This window comes from Puma concolor, chromosome D3 (assembly GCF_028749965.1).
Source record: "Puma concolor isolate L17-30 chromosome D3, mPumCon1.1.hap2, whole genome shotgun sequence".
Classification (NCBI taxonomy): Eukaryota; Metazoa; Chordata; class Mammalia; order Carnivora; family Felidae; genus Puma; species Puma concolor.
Window position 1 is genome coordinate 58,639,619 of NC_141678.1, and position 21,488 is coordinate 58,661,106.

General features: G+C 54.8%; 1 protein-coding gene across 50 annotated transcripts in view; it reads right to left on the minus strand.

Moving 5' to 3' along the window:
• Nucleotides 1–21,488, minus strand: part of CELF4 (CUGBP Elav-like family member 4) — a 298,102-nt gene that overhangs the window by 11,535 nt on the left and 265,079 nt on the right. For 5 of the 50 annotated variants that reach the window (XM_086682819.1, XM_086682800.1, XM_086682798.1 and 2 more), the window contains exons 4-11: nt 19,642–19,767; nt 19,114–19,193; nt 18,563–18,706; nt 17,283–17,430; nt 15,001–15,150; nt 11,163–11,228; nt 9,700–9,783; nt 4,661–4,744 (exon numbers count right to left, since the gene is read on the minus strand). In XM_086682819.1, coding sequence (XP_086538945.1) covers nt 4,661–4,744; nt 9,700–9,783; nt 11,163–11,228; nt 15,001–15,150; nt 17,283–17,430; nt 18,563–18,706; nt 19,114–19,193; nt 19,642–19,767 — 882 coding nt within the window. Of the gene's footprint in view, nt 1–3,907; nt 4,053–4,600; nt 4,745–9,699; nt 9,784–11,162; nt 11,229–15,000; nt 15,151–17,282; nt 17,431–18,562; nt 18,707–19,113; nt 19,194–19,641; nt 19,771–21,488 lie in introns of all 50 variants that reach the window. The other 45 variants (XM_086682841.1, XM_086682799.1, XM_086682810.1 and 42 more) reach the window with 21 other exon arrangements.

The following is a 21,488-nucleotide window of genomic DNA, read 5'->3' on the forward strand; positions in this document are numbered from 1 at the left end:
CCTCAACGCCCTCGGCCCCCCTCCCGGTCCTGGGCAAGGTTGCCCCCAGCCAGGCTCCTGGCAGACACTTGCCTAAATCCAGTCCCACTCGCAGAAACCCACCACTTCGCACCCAGGGGCTGTCAGCACCTCCCTAGTAACAATCCAAGACTTGGGAAGTAGGTGCTCTTGCCCTGGATTCTAAGCACGTAATTGATGCGTCCCCTATGAAACCCTCATGGTATCTATAATAACAATAGTGGTGTACAAATTAACACTATTAGTAAAACTTAGTTGAGAGCCTTCCCTGTTACCCAGGGACTGCATAAGTGCTTTTCACAGGTTCACTCCTCCCAACATCCCAGAATGAGATACAGAACCATCTATGGTTCCCAGTCACCTTCTGAAACAAGCAGTTCCCAGTTGGGGATGGTAAGGTTCTGAAAGTTAGTTTAGAAGTCACCCTTTGGGAAAGGGTGTCTGTCTCTCCTTCTAAGGACAAAGGTTCTTGTCCTTTGAATGCAACTCCTTACAGAGACTACATTTTACATTAGCATTTCCTAAACTGGCCCTAATTGGTGCTTCTGAAAAAGGGGCTTCTGTGCTCAAGTAGGCTTACCACTATGCCAATCTGGGACAGTTCAAGGCACATTAACAAACAACACCCCCCCCCCACCTGCCCCAAGTCCTCCAGTAAATAAACCTTTATAGCTTTGTTTAGCCTAGTATCTCCTGGAATTTATTTGACTTTAGAGGCCCTTTCTCTTGTAAAATGGAGTTAGATCCTGCAAAATATACAAAACTAAGTTTGGCGAGGTTCCCATCCTGCAAATGTCTCATTTGGGGTGTTTGTCTCCAAATGGCCTTGAGATATGTAAGCGACAGGTGTACAGACCCCACTGAAGATCTAGCTGTTTTCTTGGCTGTCCGTGGTACATTGGGCCTGTCCGTGACCCCTCCCTCCCTCTCCCTATGTGATAACTCTGTCTTTTTACCTCTGCCCTAGACACTGCCTCCACTGGCCTCTTTCCTCTTTCTGTTGTCTCCTTCCTGCTTTCGCTCATGTTTGCTCACATTTGTCCTTACAGCCATGAGCCATCAAAGATGGGGGAGAGGGTGTGTGTACACGCAGTGAGTATACACAAGAGTAGGTGCACGTGAGCTCAGATGGTCTTGGTGAGTCGGGCCCAGAGAAACATAACCAACATCTGTGTAAGTCCATATGCCAAAACAGAAGAGATTGCAGGTTGCCCATAGTTGGGAGATCGGCATGAGGCATCCTTCTACCTCCTCCTCTCATCTCCCCCCCAGCCAATCCCTCACCCCACCCACATCTGCGTCCGATGACCACAGTCAAGTCTTAGCAGAGCAGAACAGTTTTCAAAGCTGTGCACCGTAAGTCTGTTACACTGCTCTCCCCCAGATTTAGGAAGGTGGTTGGACTAAATCTTCTCTCCCTGCTAGGACCAGACAGCCTCACTGAGGGTGACAGGTTCTACCCCTCTCTCCTCTGCTGGCCTGTCAGCTCCAACTCTACCTCGCCACCTGCCCCCAGTGGCTCTTTTTGCAGGAAACAAATCTGAGCAAAGCAGAGAAGAGCTGGGAGAAAGACAGAAGGGCTGGAGGTGCTATCTAGGGCAGAGAGGCAGCCACCCAGTGGGTAGAGTGGGGGAGAAGAGGTCCTGCAGGGAAGAAGCCCAGCCTTCACAGAAGAGTTTAGAGTCTCTCGAAGCCCCGGGGGGTTGGGAAGGGTTCCAGGCTCAAGGAAACTTCTCTTCCTCAACTAGTTTTGTTAACTGGTGAGCAGTCAGGGTTGCTGAACGGGGCTCTGGACACCATCTCCCATTGTTGTGGTTTCTAGGACTACGTCCCTCCTCCCAGAGTCTGATCCCCCCATCCCCCCCAGCCTTGAGAAGGTTCTTGCCTCACAGATTGTGGGGAGCCATGTGGGGAGGATACCTTCCTGGTGTCCCCCGAGCCCTTCTTCCAACATAGCTACCATTAGCGCTGCACATCAGCTCACAAAGCCCCCTGGGAGATTCTGTTTATGCTTGTAAAGAACAAGTGTGGCCTTTGAGGGGTTCACTTTAACATAGGACCACATTTACTCAAAAACGATTCCTCCTTTTGGGAACAAAGGGCGTTCTCGCCTCTCCTGAGGGTTTACTCTGGCAAAGCCCCTCACACACAGCCACCCTCCTGTAACCTCACACTGGGCCCCGCCCCTGAGAAATGACTACCCGTGTCCTCATTTCACAAATGAGGACACTGAGGCTCTGAGTTAAATGACCTGACTTTGAATGAGTGCTGGAGCTGGTTCTCACACTAAAGGCCTCCGGGGGAGTTGCGGAAAACTCAGCTGCCAGAGCAAGAAAAAAGGAACCCCAGGGGCTCTGGGAGGAACGACTGGGCCCAGCCGGGCCCTCAAGGCAGGAGCGCATCCTTCTCTAAGGCCAGTGGATGTTTAGTGCTAGAAGTCTGTCTCTTCAGGAATAAAGGAAAGAGCCAGAGTAGAGGTATACAGGAGATGATTTTCAGAAAAAGCAGGGAAAAAAACCTTGGTCCTGGAGAATTTAAATAGGCAAATGGCAAGGGTAGTGTCTGGGGCAGACTCCAAGAATGGCTACGAAAAAACGGGCTGTGTTCACAGGAGCCACAGCACAAATGCTCTGAGGTTGAGGCCGGAGACCAAGCCTGCTGGCCCAGGTGCCCAGAGCTTTGTGGGCTCTTAGCAGATGTCTTTCTTCTGATGTAGGGAACATTCAAGGCTTATTTAAAGAGCAAAGGCAATAATCTCCAGTTTGTTGTTCTTACATATGTAAGTGTAATTTGTCAGGAGAAGTATCAGTCCAACAAGGGAGGGGCTCAACCCCTGTCTCTGTCTTTTTCTTTGTCTTCTCATACCCAAAGACAAATGAACTCCTGGGGCAACTCTATGCCCTCCAAGTACCACAAACTTCCTGTGGCGGCTGCCAGAGGGCAAGGGACAAAGGTTCAAAGGTCTTGACTGCTTTGAGGAATATTATCTAAAACCACAAGCCTTTCATGGTTCTGGGAAAGTGGTCTCCAAACTGGAATCTCTTTAACAAGGGCTTGCCGATGCTTCTACACATTTGTATGGTCTCCCCTACACCGTCCCAAGCTGTGATCGGGGTTCCCCAGGTAACACAGGCCCCTACTCTGTCCTCACAGACCCAGGATCTGGGGTTCGACCTGGAGAGCTAAGCTTCTGGCAGACCCAGCTCTGGTCCCATGTGTGGCTCTTCTGGGGACTGGACTCCTCACTCCTCGGGGAACCATGAGTGGATCTAGCCGCGGAGGCACAGCTAATAGAGGCAAAAGAGGAGGCAGGAGAGGAGCTAAGGAGGAGTGGAGGGGAGAGGTGTGGGAGAGGCCGAATTCCAGGAGGTCTGCAGCAAATCCAAACACAGGATGCTCAGTTGAATTGAAATCTCAGGTAAACAATGAATATTTTTTTACTGTAAGTATATCCCCAATATTGCATGGAACATATTGCATATAATATTTGGGACATACTTACACACAAAAGATGCATCCATTGTTCATCAGAAATTCCAGTTTAACTGGGAACCCTATATTTTATCTGACAACCATACTCCAAATCTTCCCAAGTCCCCCATCCCGTCTAGCATCCTGCCGCCACGCACACTTCCTAAAAGCTGTATTTTCCTTCTATTACTCTCAGCTCAAGGACCTCCCCTCATCTCCCTCTGCCTCCATCCCAGGAGCATCCTCGTCTGATGGTCAGTCCCCCCAACACAGCCCCTCCCTCACAGCTGGCCTCCCAGGATCCCTTCTCCCCAAGCCTCCTGCTGGCTCCCTCATTCACTGTCCTTAGGCTCCCACACCCACTTTGTTCTCCCTCTGCAGAGTTCCCTCCCCTTCCTCACTGTTTCCATCCACCTGCCTTTCTCTTTGCTCCATTACTTGGTGCCTTGCAGACTTCAGTGCTGCGGGGTAGGCATGATTTTCATCTAAGCTCAGACCTGAGGCTTCCTGAGGGCAGGACCAGTTTGTTCTTCCTGACTCCTCAGCAATGTGGCTCTGGTGGCCTGAGGGAGTGGTGGGGGAAGGAGGGTTCAGTGGGTGGCAGGAGGGGAGCAAAGAGCAGGGTAGACAGAGAAGGGCGGCAGGGGCAGGACAGAGAGGAGGCCGAGGGGCAGGCAGGATAGGGGCCTCAGCTGGGCAGACCCCCCCACCCCAAGGATCATGCGTGGCATCCACCAGGGCCTCTATGATTGCAAGACGGGGAGCTGCTGGGAGAATGGGCTCTGCTCGATGCCTCCACCACCCTGGCCCAAGGTGACTCCTTCCCCTTCTCAGTGGGTGGAAACTGGGCCTTGTGGCAGGCAGGGGGACCTGTCTCTTGGACTGTGATGGGGGAGGGGGGGGCATGGGCGGGCAGGGAAAGCCAAGAAGCCAAAAGAACAGTAGCAGAGAGAAGAGGAGTGGGAGGTGGAGGCTGGGGGCTGGGCCATAGGGAGCACCTGGGGGTGGGGGCGATGTGAAGGAGCAGGTTAAAAGCAGTCGGACACCGGTAAATTGGTGCGAGCACCGCCCTGTCCTGGGTGAAGCTAGTTGGTTTGTTATCTTTACCCACCAAAGCATTTACTTTGGTTAGTCGCCCGATCCACAAACACTTTCGAGGAGATGACATTACCGAAAGGGAGGAACATCTGCATCAGCTCAGCGTCCCCAAACTCCTGGGGCAGATGGTAGATGAACAGGTTACAGCCCTCGGGCCCTGCGGTGGGGGGGGTGGGGCAGGGAGGAGGGATGGCGGGGTGGGGGGAAGAGAGAGACAGAGGAGAGGTGAGCGAGTTAGGCAGCGGCAGCAGGGAGGGGGGCAAGGTTGGGAGGGGGGGTCTCATCCAAGATCCAAGGGCGGCCATGGAGGAGTGGGGACTGCTGAGCCCCAAGCCTGAGCTCTGGTCTCCGCCCTGCCCTTGGGCAAGTCACTGAACCTCTCTGTGCCTCAGTCACCTTTGCTGCAAAATGGATCTATAAGATGGTGCCTGGCAACTCGCTCCAGGGGCAGAGCTGACGAGTGAAGGGGGTAAATGTGCCAAGGCCTGGTCAGCCAGGGAGAGGAGGTGCTGAGAACAGGCAGGAGTAGAGAGAGCTGGGGAAGGCCAGGCGGCCACCCTCCGGCCCAGCGCCTGCTCTGGAATGGCCCTGGGCAGCCCAGCAGGCCCGTGGTGCCAGGTGAGAAGCTTCTTGTCACGTCCCACAGCCAGGCCCCAGCTGGTACCTCCCGGCTGGCTGCTGCTTGGCCCATCTTCCTCCAAAATCTGCAGCCACTGCTTCCCACCTGGTGCCCAACCTTCCCCTGCCCCAAACCTCTCACTCAGCCCCAGTCCCGAGTGCAGATATCAGGACTTCTCTAGCCTCCTCCGACAGGTTAGGTGCACAGGAGGGGTTTCACGGCACGGCTCCGTGATTAGCCGGGGTACCCGCAAGCTTTATTACACGGAGCTCCCCATTTCCTGACAGCGGTAACAACCTGCCACTTCTACAGCGTGAACTACATGTCAGGCTCTTCTAAGCACTTTATATGTAGGTTAAGTCACTGAATCTTCTAGCAGCCCTCTGAGGCAAGTACTGTCATCACTCCCACTACAGATGAGCAAACGGAGGCCCAGAGAGGTTAAGTCACCTGCCAAAAATCACACGGCTGAGGTGAGAGAGCCAGGATATGGACCCAGGCCATCTGCCTCTGAACTCTGTGCTTTCCTCTCTCCCTATCATAAATCTCCGTGCCCAGAAATCCTGAACACTGTTGAAGCCTTTGGATTTCTAAAATTTCCAAACAGCTAAAGAGTTATGTTTTGTTTAAATAACCATAATTCTCAATTTTAACTTTGAAATGGAAATATTTCCAAGATGATTCATCTCTTTCTTGCCATTTTAAACAGAGTATGCTACGTGTTATTAACCTTTTAGAACGTGGTCATTCCAGTGATGGTTTCCAACCTGTGGAGGCCATGCAAAGCTGCATTTGTTAGAGACATAGAAGAACCGAGGCTCTGACCAGAGACTGGTTGAGACTAAGCATGAGCTCAAAAGTGAAGGCAGTAAGGCATCTATGTGGGCTGTGTGTGGCTGCAAGGCCAGAACCACATCCTGCTTCTCTGGGACAGGTGAGGTTGCCAGGTAACCCAGTTCAGGAGCAAGTCTCTGGACCCTCACTCTCCTCCTTGTTCCTTCCAAAGACCCCTTTGACCACCAAAGCAACCCTCTGAGCGTCTGACCTCCTGGGTCCTTGGTCCCCATCCTGCATCATCGACCCTCAACCTCCCACCCTCAGCCTCTCCTTCCTGGACCACTGTCTCCCAGGAAAAGTGCCTGCTGACGGCGCATTCAGAACCCACGCAAGCATGCTCCCTCACCCATCTCCAGGGGTCCCTGCTGCTGAATCCCCCAAGCTTACCCCATCTCCAGCCATGCCATGTTCTCACTGGTTCATACTCTGAATGCGTCCCTTGATGGTCCCCAGCTAGATGTGAGTCCCCTCCGGGCAGAAATCAGCTTGAAGGCCTAATCTAAGCCACACCTCCTCCAGGACTCCCACCCAGATTCTCCCCATACCTTCTCTCTTCCAGTGCTCCCTAAGTCTACAATCTGTGGTCTGAGGCTCTTTCTCCTTTCGCTCTGAGCCCTCCTGCCCCTCCCTCAGCACTGCCTTCCTTCTTCCTTCCATCCCATTCTTCAGGCTTCCCTCACTGTCCCACCCCATGTAGCCACCTGCCTTGAACCTGGGACCCTCACTTCAAGTTCAACAAGATGCTTTATGTGGATGTTATATCTATTCAACTTAAAGTCTCAAAGAGCCTTCAAGGTCAGAGCCCACAGGCTCATCCCATCAGTATGGTGTGTCATTGAACTTCACAGGAATGGCTCTCACAGCCCCAGCTTAGCCCCCTGCCCCTCACCCGTCCAGAGGGAGCACACACATTGTCTTCCATCCCCAAGCCCTTCCTGCATTTCCTCATCCACAGATGGTACAGCATCCAGATGGCATCACCAGCAGGACTGTAAGATCAATCTGGTCCCACCCAGCCTTCTGAGAAATGGTGAAGCAGGGCTCCAGACATAGGAGGTGATTATTCTGGCCACACTGCAGCCCTGGGCAGAGCCAGGATTGGAGCAGCCCCGAGGGTAACCTCAACCCATCTGTGGAGCTGAGAGCCTCCAGGAATTCAGGCATCTGTTGGTTTTCAGGCTCGGCTCAAAGACAAGGTCCTGGAAGGAGGTCTCTCCCACAACCAGTGTGTACAAGTATGTCAGTGACATTCACGGGGGGTGGTAACCATGACAGAAAGGGCCAACCACTGTCATGGCTGGAGGAACACAGCCTTCTTTCTCACCTGTGCTTCATGTAACACTGTGGACATGACTCTGGTCTGGCTGCAGCCCACCCCGTCCTGTCTCCCCACCTGGTCCCATCCCCAAGCCCAGGCTCACCTCATACTTTGCAGCACCCACGCCTTTGTTCCTGTTCTCCCTGCCTTGAGTGTCTGTCTGTCCATATTTATGTGCTGAAGACCTCATCCTCCAAGGCCCCCGAAGCCTTCTCTGACAGCCCCGCTCCCAGCACCATGAGCTCACCCTTGTATGAAACCTGGTTCTGTACACATCTGGGTCCACGATTCACCCCTCCCCATGCCCTGCTCTCCTATGGTGGCTCGTCCTGTGCTCCCGTCAGGAAGAGTGTGGACAATAAAGGGAGATTCCGCATCTGAGAGATGGCTGGAGCAGAGACTGGCCTCACCAGGTCTGGTCTGGGGAGCTGGGCACAGGGGTAGGGAGCTGAAGCTGCTCAGAGATGGAAGGAAGGTATGAGAAGTGCAGAGTGAGATACATGGGGTGGTGCAGAGTGTAAGAGAGGACGAACAGGGAGTAGATGGAGGGTCTCAGTCTATTTAAGGCCAGGGTTAGGGGCTAACCTGTGTATTGGTCAGAGAAGCACTGACCTGCAGGCGTGTGTGTGTGTGTGTGTGTGTGTGTGTGTGTGCGCGCGTGTGTGTGTGCGTGTGCGTGTGTGTGTGGCAGAGTTTAGAGACCCCTGAGCCCACAGGCCAGAGTGATGCAGGGCACTGACTGCGGGGCTGAGGGTGTGTCAGCCTAAGGCCAGTGGGGTGATAGTGCCTGTGGGCACTGTGCTCTGGTCTGGGCTTGGACGGGCAAGACTGGGACTCTTGGACCCTGCCCCTCATGGCTCTGCTCTCACTGACATGGCACTGGAAGAGCTGGACTGAAGGGGAGGAGGGCAGGAGCAAAGCAGGCTCAAGGGCCACAGACCAATGAAGGGACCCTCTGGTGGAGGCAGGGCTGCTGGACCCCCCGCCCCCACTTCACCACCAGTGGGCCCAGATGCCACTCCGGACAGAGCCAGAGCAGGCCGTGTTTGCAGGCTGTGGGCAGGGGCCCCACCGCACACTCCTCTGGGTTCCTGTAGCTTGGCCTTCCTGGCCGTGGAGAGGTGATGACACAGATCTCAGGAGCTTCCCAGTGTGTGTCAACTGGGGTGGTGGGCATCATGTACAACTTTGGAGGGATGACGGTTTGGTGAAGGAAAGGCTGTGTGCACAGCGAGAAATCCATAGGAAATTTCTGGACTTCTGAGTCAGATGTGAGCTTTGAGTTTCATGCTTCTCTAGCAACTAATCCTCACTGTTCTCATTTTATAGGTAAGGACATCAAGGGGAAGGGGAAGAAGGTGGCCATAAACTGGGAGTCAGATCCAGATGGATTTGCTTAGAAGTCCAGGTTCTCAGCCATCTGGGGCATGTTTGGGGCCCGTCCGACCAATGCGTTAGGACTAGCAGACCCCGGGGTCCTTTCCAGGGCTAACCCACATCTCCTGGCTCTGGGGACCTATGCTGCAGGGACTATGAGCTGCTTATCTGGAGACCATCGGAATCCTCTGGCCAAATGGGCTCCTGGGACAGATACAGTGGCCTCACTGGTGGGTAACCCTTTTCATGGGCTGGGGAAGGCAAGACCTTGTTCGTATCCCTTCCCCCCCCCCTCCACTGGGCTCTCTGTGAGCATGCCCACAGAATCCTGAGGGTGGGCTTATTTATCCAGCTCCCTGTGGGTCTCTAGTCTCTGGAACAGGAAGACACTGAGGGTCTTTATCAGATCCCAGCCTCCCAAACCCCACTGGCCTTGCCTGCCCTGTGCACACCAGGGCCTCTGGATGTGACTTTCCAGGCACCTCTCCTTCCACTAGGCTGCACAGAGGCACCCCCACTCCCGCACCTGCCTGTGGAGTCTCACCCTGGGAGCTCCAGCTGGGAGCACCCAGAGGATACAAGTTCTCCTGTCCGTGATGAACAGGTCTCCCTACTCCGGCCCCGCGGTGAGAATTCCTACTTCTCCCCTTCCTCTCCACTGGCCAAATCCTGCCCATCAGGGGATGGGGGATTCTTGGACCCCCACCTCTTCCAGGGCTCCACCTTCCTGCCCTCTTGCCACTTGGGTTTCCAGAGCTGCCCTTGAGAAGCCCACCTCCATGTTTGGATTGGAAAATGCACCATGTCACAATCAGGCTGTCTTCCCTCACCCTCCTCAACACCACACACAAACATGGTCACCTTTCAAACGAAACACCCCAGCCGAAGGCCCAGGTGAGCAGCCCCTTTGGGGACAGAAGGGGGTGGGGAGGGGCCTAGGAGCCCCAGCTCAAAAACTCACCTTCTCTCTGTTGCTGGGGGATCATTGGAGGTGGCTGAGGAAAGGCCTGGCTTATCTGACCATAGGCAGCAGGGTAGGCGGCTGCTGGAGGGCCAAAGAGAAGAGGCGAGAGGAGAGACAGCGACAGTGACATGGAGAGAGACAGAGTGAGAGGCAGGAAGAAAGAGAGAAACTTCAGTGTTGAGCAGTAAAAGCAGACCAGCCAAAAGGGGCATTTTAGCTTAGCCACTTAAGATAAAGCAGTTCAGCAGTGTGTGTGTGTGTGTGTGTGTGCACGCGTGCATGCAGTTGGGGGAAGGCAAACTTATTCTGAAAAAATGGAGTACCCGCATTTGTGGATAATCCACAATAACGGACCATCAAAAACATTGGAGTGCCCGCACAAGATCACCCACACCACCAGGAATCCCCATTCCTTGAGCCAGGGCTGATTCTGGCACCTGTACCCTCCTCCCACTCAGATGGCACCTGTGTGGGAGGTGGGGTGCCACCCTACGTATGAGCTTGGCCTCTGGGATCCTGCCAGGGGGTGGTTCTCAGGGGCAAAGGACTCAGTTGGCCAAACTTGGTACTTTCTGGGTTCAATTGGAAAGGGTCAGAGGTGGAACAGGAATGGCCAGTCCCTGTCCCCAGCCTGGCCTGCCTCCAAAGGTACAGGATCTGAGGTCAGTGTTCAAGGGTCCCAGCAGGTGAGAGAGCTTCCCCTGACCTCCAAATGTGAGAGGCCAGCTTCACCAGAGTCCCCATATTGCCCTCAGGAGAGATATTGCTGGCTCTTTCTGACCTGGCCAGACAGCAGGAGACTGGCTGGGCAGAGATGATTATGGTGTGTGTGTGTGTGTGTGTGTGTGTGTGTGTGTGTGAAAGACAGACAGAGGATAATGACTGATAACTTGCCTTGGGCTTCCTACAGTGGCTGATCACCTCCCCACTCAGTGACCTAAGGCCATCTGCTGGCCCCAAGGCTATCTCTTCTCACTTCTTTTTTTCTACCTCTGGCTGCCTATGTCCCCTCGCTGGAGCCCCATTCCTGCTGCCTGGATGTGGATGGGGGAAGGAGCAGAACTGCTTCTCTTCCAGGGTCGCTCCTTCCCTCAAACCCAGGCATCTACATTTGCCAGACCAGTGACTGTGAATTCTGGCCTCTTCCCCAGCACAAACCAGCCCTGGAAGCACCAAAGTTGGGAGGAAAGTCCGGCCTCAGAGCCGAGTATCTGCCCAGAGCTTCAGCCTGGCTCACCTACTCGTGTGAAGTTCTGACCACCCACCGCTGCAAAGGGTACCGGCCATCAGAAGTAAACTCTGCCTGAATGCTGGGGGCTCGTAGAAGGGGAGCGGGTCCTCTCCCAGGATACCCTTCCCGCCCCTCCCACTCCTCCCCCTCCCCTCCCCAGCTCCGGGCCCAGGCCTGGGGAGGAAAGGGGGCATTGGTGCCCCAGGTGTGGGGACGTGAGGATACTAACGACCTGCATACTGCTGCACTCCAGCGTAGGCCTGCTGCAGGGGGTCCGCGGCGGTGGGGCTCTGTGCTGCAGGGGAGCCAAGGGAGCAGAAGTCAGCGATGCCCACCCAGACCAGCCTCTCCCCCGCCGTGCCCGGGGAGATGATGCCTCGGCGGCACTGCCCTTCCCAGCCACTGTGGCGTCTGCCCCCACCCTGCCTGGGGGCTGGGGGACTCAGGCTGCAGCCGGCTTGGGGAGGGGTGGGGTGGGGTGGGATGGGTCGCTCATGAAGAAGGCTGTGAAGGGACGGGAAGGAGATGCCAGAGGAGGGCTCCACCATGAGGGGCTTGGTGGGAAGATACCTGAGCGACCTGGTCCTGGACGAGGGCTGTGGGAAAACGGGTGAGGAGGCTAGAGGTTACCAAGAGGGTGGTCTCCTCCTCACTTATCCCCAACACAAGTCAGGGGCAGATCCCAGCTGGGTGAAATGAAGGGCATGGGAGGCTTCATCCTGCCACACTGTCCTCCTGGGCCACCCGTGCTGCTCAAACACAGGGACCTCTCCTTTATCCTTAGGGAGTTTGCACAAGGCAAGGAGGCCTTGCACTCTGAGGTCACGCCCGAGACACATTCAGCAGGAACTGGCCACGCAAATGAGGTCTGCCCCATGTGGCCCCAAAAACTGAAGAACCACAAGACCAAGGACCTTCCTCCCACCTGATCTCGTGAGTCTGGGCTGTCTACTGCCCAGTGTAAGGAGAGGAGCCTTAGGCTGATACTCTGGCAAGCAACCTGGGGAAGCTGGACTGGGGCAAAGGCTTGGCCCATTTCTGTTGCCTCTGTTGTGTCTACAGGTGCTGCGGGTAAAAGCCCGGCGAATGTGAGCACTGCCTCTGGTGACCAAGGCCACCCACTGATGACTGACGTGGTAGGGGGCTGGCCCTGGAGGCCCAGGTTGGTGAGTGGGGACCCAGACAGATCCAGCCTCAATATGTCCAAGGCAGAGTGGATAACACAGCAAGGCAGGGAGACAATTATCTGGGCTTATATCTGCCTGGCAACCCAGGCCAGCCAGCTGGCTGGTAGTGCTAGGCTTTGGGGCCTGCAAACCAGGAAGAATTCCCAAACTTCCTTTCTGAGCTCTTGTCCCTAAACCTCTCGGTAACCTTCCACTAGAACAACAGCACCTGAGCTGCAGGGGAGCCCAGGGAAAATCCAAGGGGCAGTGGTCCTGGGAGACAGTGTAGATGGCTGCAGGAGAGCTGGGCCCAGGAGGGCACTTCTCAGAGTGGGGAGCTGAAGACAGGTCAGGATGCAGGCCCCTTCCAGCCTGGGGTTGTCCCAGGACAAAACCCTATCCGTCTATTTCCCTCGAGTTGGAGACTGGAGCCAGGAGCTCCTGGTGGGGAGGTGGTAATGGTGATGATGCTTGTCGGGCTGGTCTTCTCTACCCTTCTGCCCCCTCTGCCTGACTCCTCTACCAGCCCCAGCTCTCTGGAGAGCCATGTCTAGCTTTGCCCTCTCAGTCTTCCCAGCTGCTCAAACACAAAGTGCCTTTATGCAAATTAGAAAAAGGTGTCTCTTCCTCTGGCCAGTTGGATGGCCTATGCAAAATATCACCTGCACAACTTACATGGCAGCTCGCCCAGCACAGGACCAGAATCATAGCAAGTGCTGAGCACATTCTGTGACGTAAGGAGCGAACGGTCCTTAGCAGTTGTGAGAGCCACCCCTTCGGGGGTGTTATGTGGCAATAAAAGCCACACTGAGTGCTTCCAACATGATTTTGTTGAGTGAGAGGGGAGGACAGAGAAGCTACCCGGGGCTAGGAAGTGGAGAAAAACATTTCTGAGACCCTTCTCTACTTCTCTGCTTAATGACCTCATTAGTAACTGCCAAAGAGTGAACACTTTGAAGGATCTCGCTCATTATAGCAGCTCCAAACTCTGCATTTAAAGATGGTAAATTAATTTTTTTAATGTACTACTTTTCTCCTTTCCTTCCCTCATCCCTCCCCCCTGCTCTGGCAGGGAATTGTTTATGGGATGTGGCAGATTGTTACAAATGGGGGAGAGGAACATTTCCAAATTCCATGAGGGAAACAGCTCACAGATGCTGGTGGGGGTGGGGAAGAAACAGGTTTGTCAAAATCCAGAGATCCAGATGGGCTTGCGGGCAGGGAGGAGGGGGGAAATGAAACCACCCAGATGTGCTGGGGACTGTATCTCCCAGCCCATGAGCCAGAGTGGGGAGGAGCCCAAGAACCTGAGCTTGGTGGGGTCTCTCCCACCTCTGGCTTGCCGAGCCTCTCCCTGCCTCCCTTGCCAGCCTGGAGTCTTCATCCTTCAACAACAGTCCAGATCCTCTGGCCCTGCCCCTTTACTCTGGGATTCTCTGGCTTCTCTTAGCAGTGAGGGGAGAAGTGTGGAGCAACGTGGTAGGGGGCCGGCCCTGGCGGCCCAGGGAGGTGAGTGGGGATCCAGACGGATCCCAGCCTCTGGGATCAGATCAGAGACAATTCCAAGGTCAAAGTCAGGAAAGTCTCTATTTCTTGCTAGCACAGTGACCTTGCACTCTGCTGCTGGTGGAACTCTCATATTCTATGGATGTCTGGGCCTCACTCCAGACACTGAAATCAAAATCTCTGGGCTTCTGTGATTTCACAAAGACACACAAATGATTCTGGTGAGCAGAGTAGAGGGCATACTTTGCCCCTTAGCTGACCTCCTCTGTCCTAGTTGGGCCAAACTCCTTACCACCCCTTGTCCTTGCCAGGAAGGGGCCCCCTGCCTCTGGGCCTCCAGGACAGCCTCCTCTACAGGACTATGTTCCTCATTCGCCCTCACCTCTCTAATTCCTATCCATCTGTTAAAGTTGATCTGGGCCTCCTCCTCAGGAAGCTCCTGATGATGCTCTGTTCTGCCTTACTGTCTCATTATGCTGTCAATGTATATTGTGTTCCTGACTGGCTTTGACCTCCCAGGGGATAGGCCCATGTCCTGTTCTCCTTCTGGAGCACCCCCCCCCCCCCGCTTCATCTGCCACAGACCGTACTTACAGTACGGTACTAGTAAGTAAGTAAGTACTTACTAGTACTTACAGGGACTCTGTGCTGTAACCATCTGCCCTCCAGGAAGGAGGACAGCCCTCTTCACATCTCTATTACATTGCCCCTTGCCAGTCTACCTTAGGGCTTTAGGCCCAGCTTCCCTACTCTAATGTCAGTCCATCCTCAAGGCCAGAGATAGGAGCTGCTGCAAGCAGCTGGGTACTCTCACCACAAGAGACATGCTAAGTTTGAGAGGAACAAAGTGCATCAGGAACAGGCCTCCTGGGTCTTGTAGGCCAGCATTTATGCAAGAAGCACTGGGGTGCTATCCATGGTTCTGACACACTTGTCCGAAGTGCCAACCACAGTTTTGTACAGATCCAGGGACCAAACTAGTATGTACTAGTCAAAATGTCAAATCTATATGCCTCTGCCTCATCCATACAAGAGATTTTTTTCCTACTTAACACTAAGTATGACTATTCTTTTAGTGTCTCTCTCCACTCATTTCCTATGGGCCAAATTCACTCTCAATTAACTTGCAGTTACTAGCCTCTCTATGTCAGTGTACAACCATATCTGTTCTCTTCTCTTTCCTGACGGAGCTCCAGGAATGGGCTGGTCTCTTCTCTCCAACCAGGGGCTCCCTGAAGGAGGGCAGGAGGCTGGCTCTCTCTGATCACATTTGGGGTTCTACCAAGGAACAGGCAGAGGGTAGGAGCCACATGTTCCCTGTTACAAGCAAAGGCAGGGACAGAATGGATGAGGAATGTGCTGCATGGGGAAGGAAGGGCTGCCAGATGTGCTTACCTGGGTAGGGGTGGATGCCATTAGCAAACACAGCTTCCGCGGCAGGTTGCCCATTGGCCTGTGGGGGGAGGCCGGTGAAGCCGTTCACCCCAATGGGGGATGGGATGCTAGGCACAGCTGGTGCAGTGATGCCCGGAGGGGTGCTGCCACCTGGTTCCAGAAGTGCAGAGGGGTGGAAGAGGAGGGGAGGCAAGCAGAACCAAGGTGAGGAAGGCTGACCCATGGAGCTCTATCCCTTGGCTCCAAGGGCCTGGGAAAAGACCTCCCAAGTCAGTCCTATCTGTGAATCATGCCTGGGGTTATCTCCCTTCATGGTGACACCATTCATCCCAACTGTATCCATCCTTCAAGGCAGAGTCCAACTCTGGCCCACCCCAAGAAGGCTTCCCTGACCAGTGACTGCAGCATGGCCTTGGACCTGCAGCACATAAACTATTCTCAGTGTCCTTGACTTTGACTACATTTAATCTTCCTTTCATCTTTTTTAGTGGATGTTGCTCACCCCAGCTAAGTCAGGATGGGCTGGTCCTTGTTTAGCCACTACAGGGCTACTAAGTTGCTGGCTCTGCTCTCTTGTCTGCATCACTGAGGGGCTGATCTGGTTCCCCATGAAGGAGTTTTGCTACTCAGGTGGGAGGAGGTCTTAATTCTGATGTTCCCTTGCATATAAGGAGAGAGCCCTTTGCAGAGTCCAGATTCAGCCCTATTCATACACCAAATAGACACTGAGGCCTCCTCCAGTGGAGGCAATGGTGATGCCCATTGTGACAAGGATAAAGTCAGGGTCAGATGACAATACCCTGTGCCTTCTCTATGCCAGGTGGGTGGAGCCCAAGGTGTGGATGGCATACTGATGATTATACTGGAAAGGGCCTTCCTCTTCCTATAGGAATCAGGGAATCTCTACAGCTCCTGGATGTCAGGAAGGCTGCCAGTATGGTGCAGGGAGCTGAGGAAGCTGGATGAATGAGAACCTGGGGTGTTGCGCCAGGCCTTGGGACTAGAGAAGGGTTTCTTAATTTTGTCACTACTGACATTTGAGGACAGACATTTCCTTATTGTGACGGGCTCTCCTGGGCATCATAGGATGTTTAGCAACAACCCTGGCCTCTATCTACTAGACTACAGTAGCACTCCCCCTACCAGTTGTGACAACCAAAAATGTCTCAGGACATTGCCAGATGTCCTGGGTGGGTGGGAGGACAAAACTGGCCCAGGATGAGAATCACTTAACTGAACAATAGCCAAGATCTAATTAAGAACATCCTGGGGAGCTTGGGTGGCTCAGTCAGTTAAGCATCCAACTTCCACTCAGGTCATGATCTCACGGCTCATGAGTTCGATCCTCACGTTGGGCTCTGTACTGACAGCTCAGAGCCTAGAGCCCGCTTCAGATTCTGTCTCTATTTCTCTCCACCCCTCTCCTCCTTGTGTGCACTCTCTCTCTCTCTCAAATATAAATATTAAAAAAAAAAAGAACGTGCTTTATGAATGGGGTTATTTCCAAACCCGCTGTCCTTTAATAATTCTTGAGGTTCTCTCTTGCTTATCTCTCTTGCTTATCTCTCTTGCACTTGTCTTGGGAAAAGCCAATGAATCTAAGTTGGATTAAAGAAAAGTGAAAAAACTGGGGCTCCTTCCCTGGTTAGGCCAGGAACCTAATAAGGCCACAGAATGGGCAAGATTTTTTTCCCCTCAGACCTCAAAGTGGGGAGGTGTTTTCATGTGAATTTCTTTCTAGAGATCTAGAAAAGAGATCAAGATGAATTGCTTCCTGATATGGCTCAATAACTTGAGTGAAACTTTCACCACCCTGAAATCATATCATTGACTGCATGGGGCCCACATCCCATCTTCCCTTAGGTCTCCAGGGATTCGAACATTTAAAACAATTTTTTTTAATGTTTTTATTTATTTTTGAGAGAGAGAGAGAGAGAGAGAGAGAGAATGTGAATGGGGGAGGGGCAGAGAAAGAGGGAGACAGAATCTGAAGCAGGCTCAAGGCTCTGAGCTGACAGCACAGAGCCCGACGTGGGGCTCAAATTCGTGAACCTTCAGATCATGAGCCGAGATGAAGTCAGACGCTTAACCTACTGACCCACCCAGGCGCTCCGGGATTAGAACACTTACAAACTTCCAGAGGATGAAGCCTGCTTGGGTCCATATACATCATGTGCTCTGGCCATGGGAAGGTCCACCAGTAGATGAAATTGGCCAAATAATAGGTCCCACCTGCTGCTTTCCTGCCACACCAGGTCCAGTGTTGGTACCTGGCCACTCACCTGAGGTTGGGGTCATGGGTGCGGCCGCCAGGCCATTCATGTTGAGGGCCGCCATCTGCTGCATCTGGGCGGCGGCGAAGGCAGCCATGGGGTTCAGGTAGCCGCCCTGTGCGACTGACGCCATTAGTGCCGCTTGCTGCTGCATCAGCTGGGGCAGAGGAAGTGGAAAAAATATCATGCGCTTCCAGGGGGGCAGCCCTCCCCACCAGGGGGCTCAGCTCCTGGAGACCAGCCTCCCAGGCCCTGAAACCCAGGGAGTTCAGATATATCCCCCCACCCCCACCCTCTGAGAGAACTGTATTCATAAGTAATGATAGGGTCTTAGGGACTCTAAAGTTGTAGAGGGGGAGGAGGAGGGGACTGGCTCCATGGGTGCTGGTCAGCCCTAAGAAAGGTCTGTCATCCATGGAGATGTGACAGCCAGAGCTCCAGAGACATGTTAGGTGAGCCTCTGTAGAGTTAACTTGGCATGGATTTGTTTAAGGTGGTCCTAACTTGGAGTCTGTTGGGTAGAAGCAACAGGAGAATCATGAATAGAACTCCGGGCACCCCCAGTGTCCTCACAAAGGTGAGCGGGGACTGGGTAGGTTGCTGACATGGCCAAGTTTGGACACTGCTGAAGAAGTGAAGTGAGCTTATATCTTTAGAACCGGAACGCCGGCCGACCTCAGGGCCACCCCTGTGGGGGCTGTGGTTACAAGTCTGGGGTCAGCTCCCGGGAGACGGGGACAGAGCTGGCTCCAGTGTGGAGGGAAGAAGTGGATGGCCAGCAGCATCTGGCAGGGTCTGAAGGGACCGCAGGGCAAGTGTGGATGCAGAGGGCCTTGGGGCACCTCAAAGGAGCCCTGCCGGGAATGACCGCCTCCCATGAGTGAGGGCAGAGGTAGAGTGGTGACAACCAAGCACGGGCACCTCTCTCACCACTTCCAGGTGGTGCTTCCTAGACTCTGACTAGTGGAAGAGCGCTGAGAGCACCCCACCTTGCTGCCCAGCCTAGAGGCCTCTCCAGCTCCTTCTCTATAGAACCAGAATAGCCGCCCACCTCCTCCTGGAAGCCACCCTGCACTGGCCTAGACTTCTCTTAGCCCCCTCTGGTCTCTACTCCCTGGGTTCACTCCTCATCACTCCTCATGCTCCAGGACAGCAGGATATCCTGGGCCAGGAGCAGGGCTCCCCTCAGCACACTTAGGCGTCCTTGCTCTCCCAGGCTCTGAGCAAAGTGAGCTAGAGAACAGCTGCGCGCACGGCCCCGCCCCTCACTCGGCTGCGCCCCCACTTACTGCCTGTGCGTAAGCGCCGTAGGCCCCAAACGGGATGGCCATGGGGTTGAACATGCCCATCTGGCCGGCCATCTGCTGCATTCGCCGCATCGTGCGCTCCTTGTCGGTGTCGGCAAACTTGACCACCAGACTGGATGAGGCTCCCTGCAGCCAGGACTGCGCGTGAGGCCCACTTGCCCCAGCTGCCTCCTCTCCCAGCTGTCCTTGCCCTGGCGGGACCCACCCGATCCTCTGGGGGAGGGCCCTGGGGGGGGGGGGGGGGGCGCGGCACGTTCCAGCGCCTGCACTCGCCCAGCTGTCTGGGATCTTAACCCCACGGCAGGCGTTTTTTAATCTAGAGGCAGTCCAGTTCCTTACGTCTCTGGGCCTCAGTGTCCTTGTCTGAGAAATGGGGATAATGATAATGCCTTCCTGCCTCTTGAGGAGGCTGTGAGCGCCCCACATTTGGCAAAGTGTGCACGGAGCTCAAGGGCAGGCGGGGCCCTGCGGAGCTCTCGGTCCCTCTGGGGCCACCGCGGGGTCCTCACTTCATCCGGGAGCGCCCCACTCACCGGCATAGTCTGGCTGCCGTGCAGAGCGTTGATTGCGGCTTGTGCCTCGGCATGGGAGGAGTACTTCACAAAGGCGCACCCTGGGGGGACGGGAGAGGCTGAGCCAAGGCGCGAGGGCCGAACCGAGGAAGGCCTTAGAAGCGCGAGGGCTGAGAGGTGAGTCACCCGAGGGGCCGAGGGGAGAGGGCGCATCCCGGATGAAAGCAGAATGGGTGAGACACAGAGACTGAGAGAGAAAGAGAGACACGGAGAAACACAAAGACAGAACCACACAGAGACAGAGAAAGACCTGGACGGGGACGGAGACTTAAAAGCATCCTTATTTTAAGTCTCCCTGCCCCTCTCTGGACTTGGATGGCGGCCTTCCCTTATCCTCAGGCCGGACCGCCTTGCCCCTTCCAAGCATCCTTCCCCGGCTCGCAGGTCACAGGTCGGGGCCAGCTGGAGGCCCAGGACTGGCCGGGGTGGGGGGGCTGCTGTGGGGCCCAAGGCCTCGCCCGCCCGCTCCCCCGCCCCGCCCCCACGCACCCTTGCTGTTGCCATCCGGCCCGCGCAGGATGGTACACTCCTCGATGTTCCCGAAGGCTTCGAAGAGGCGGCGCACGTCGTCCTCGGACTGCTGCTTGTTGAGCATGCCCACGAAGAGTTTTCTATCTTCTGGAACAAAATTAGGAGATGCTTACCTGGGCCAGAGGAGCCGGGCTGCACGCGGGCGGGCCCGGGCGGCCGGAGGGGGGGTGGGGGGGTGGAGGTGGGGGGGTGGTGGTAAGAGGGTACAACCGGAGGGTAAGAGGAGGAGGGGGAGGAGCTGGGCAGGCAAGAGGGCTCTTAGCTGGAGGGGGAGGGCTTGGACGCAGCTAGAGCAGGAGGGCCACAGGGTGAGGGGGTTGGGAGAGAGGGAGAGCATAGCCAGAGGTGGAGGTGAGGGAGGAAGGGTTGGGTCAAGGGGGCTGGATTGCAGCGACTGTGCCCCCTCCCGCCCAGAGGGCACGCAGCACACAGAGGGAGTGAGGCCATTGGTCTGGCTGCCCACCTATATGGCACACGGATGGCACAGAGGTGGCACAAGGGGCATCTGGGCAACCCTGCATTCCCTTTCTCCTTCCTCTTAGCTACATACTATCTTCTTCAGCCACTTTCACCCCCAGATGCCAAAATTAACTCACAACAGGCAAGTCCACCACAGGGCTTTTGCATCTGTCCTTCCCTCTGTCTGAAGTGCCTCCCAATCACAAGGCTGAATTCTTCTCGCCTTCTAGGTCTCAGTTTAAATAGTGCTTCTTCATCAAGACCCCTCCTTCCTGCTCTCCTTTATACTCTGTCTCAGATTCTGTCTCTCAAGGCCCAGATTCCAAAGGACCATTGTTTACCGCTTTGCTTTGGTTTCTGTCCAGCTCCCTGCCCCCACCCCATGGATGCTCCCTGGGGGAAGAGAGCAGGCCTTGCCTGGAGTGCCAGTTAGTCAGCCCTCAGGACAGAGTTACAGAGTGGACAAACGAATGCCCTATGTCATTCCCAGGGTCACACCTTCTTTTTATCCCACATTGTTTGTACCTCCATCTGGTGTCCCTTCCTTGGTCTGGCCCTTCCTAGTTCATGCTGCAAAAATGTAGCCCTGGACACTTTTGTGGGGCCTGTTCCTGAAGGCTGGGCTCCGGCACCAGTCTCCCCCCGCCCAGGGGGTTTAGAACCACTCGGTTTCTTGACACCACTTGGCTGTGTGCTTAGGGTAGCAGGGATCACACTGGACTGTGCGGCTCTGTAGCAGCCGCGACTGCCGAAGGATCTCCCGTCCCACAAGCTTATTGCGATGTGACGATGTGACGTGAAGTCCTCCCACTGAGGTGGGGCCTGTGCTCCCTCCCTTCGAATCAGGGTGGGGCTGTGACTGCTCTAACCAATAAAAAATGGCACAAAGGATGCCTGCTGACTTCCAAGTTAAGTCATAAAAGGGAGGCGCTCCTACTTGGCTCTGTCTTTGGGAATGCTTTCTCTGTGAGAAGCCAGCCACCCTGCTGTGAAGAACTCACGACTCAAAACTAGCTCACAGGAAAGTCCCCATGAGAAGGAACCCATGTCCCCAGCTGACGGCCAACATCGACCACCAGACATGGGAAGAATGAATCTGCAGTTGATTCCGGCCCCCAGCCTTTGAATCTAACAGCTGAGGACCAGGCGTCTTGGAGCAGAGATAGGCCTTTCATGCTGTGCCCTGTCTGAATGCCTAACCCCCAGGATCCATGAGTGTAACAAATGGTTATTTTACACCACTCAGTCTGGGGCTAAATTGTTATGCAGCCATAGGAGCTGGAACAGAATCCCTGTGGAAGCAGCACTCAGCAGGAACTCACTAGATGTTTGTTGATTCTCGAATG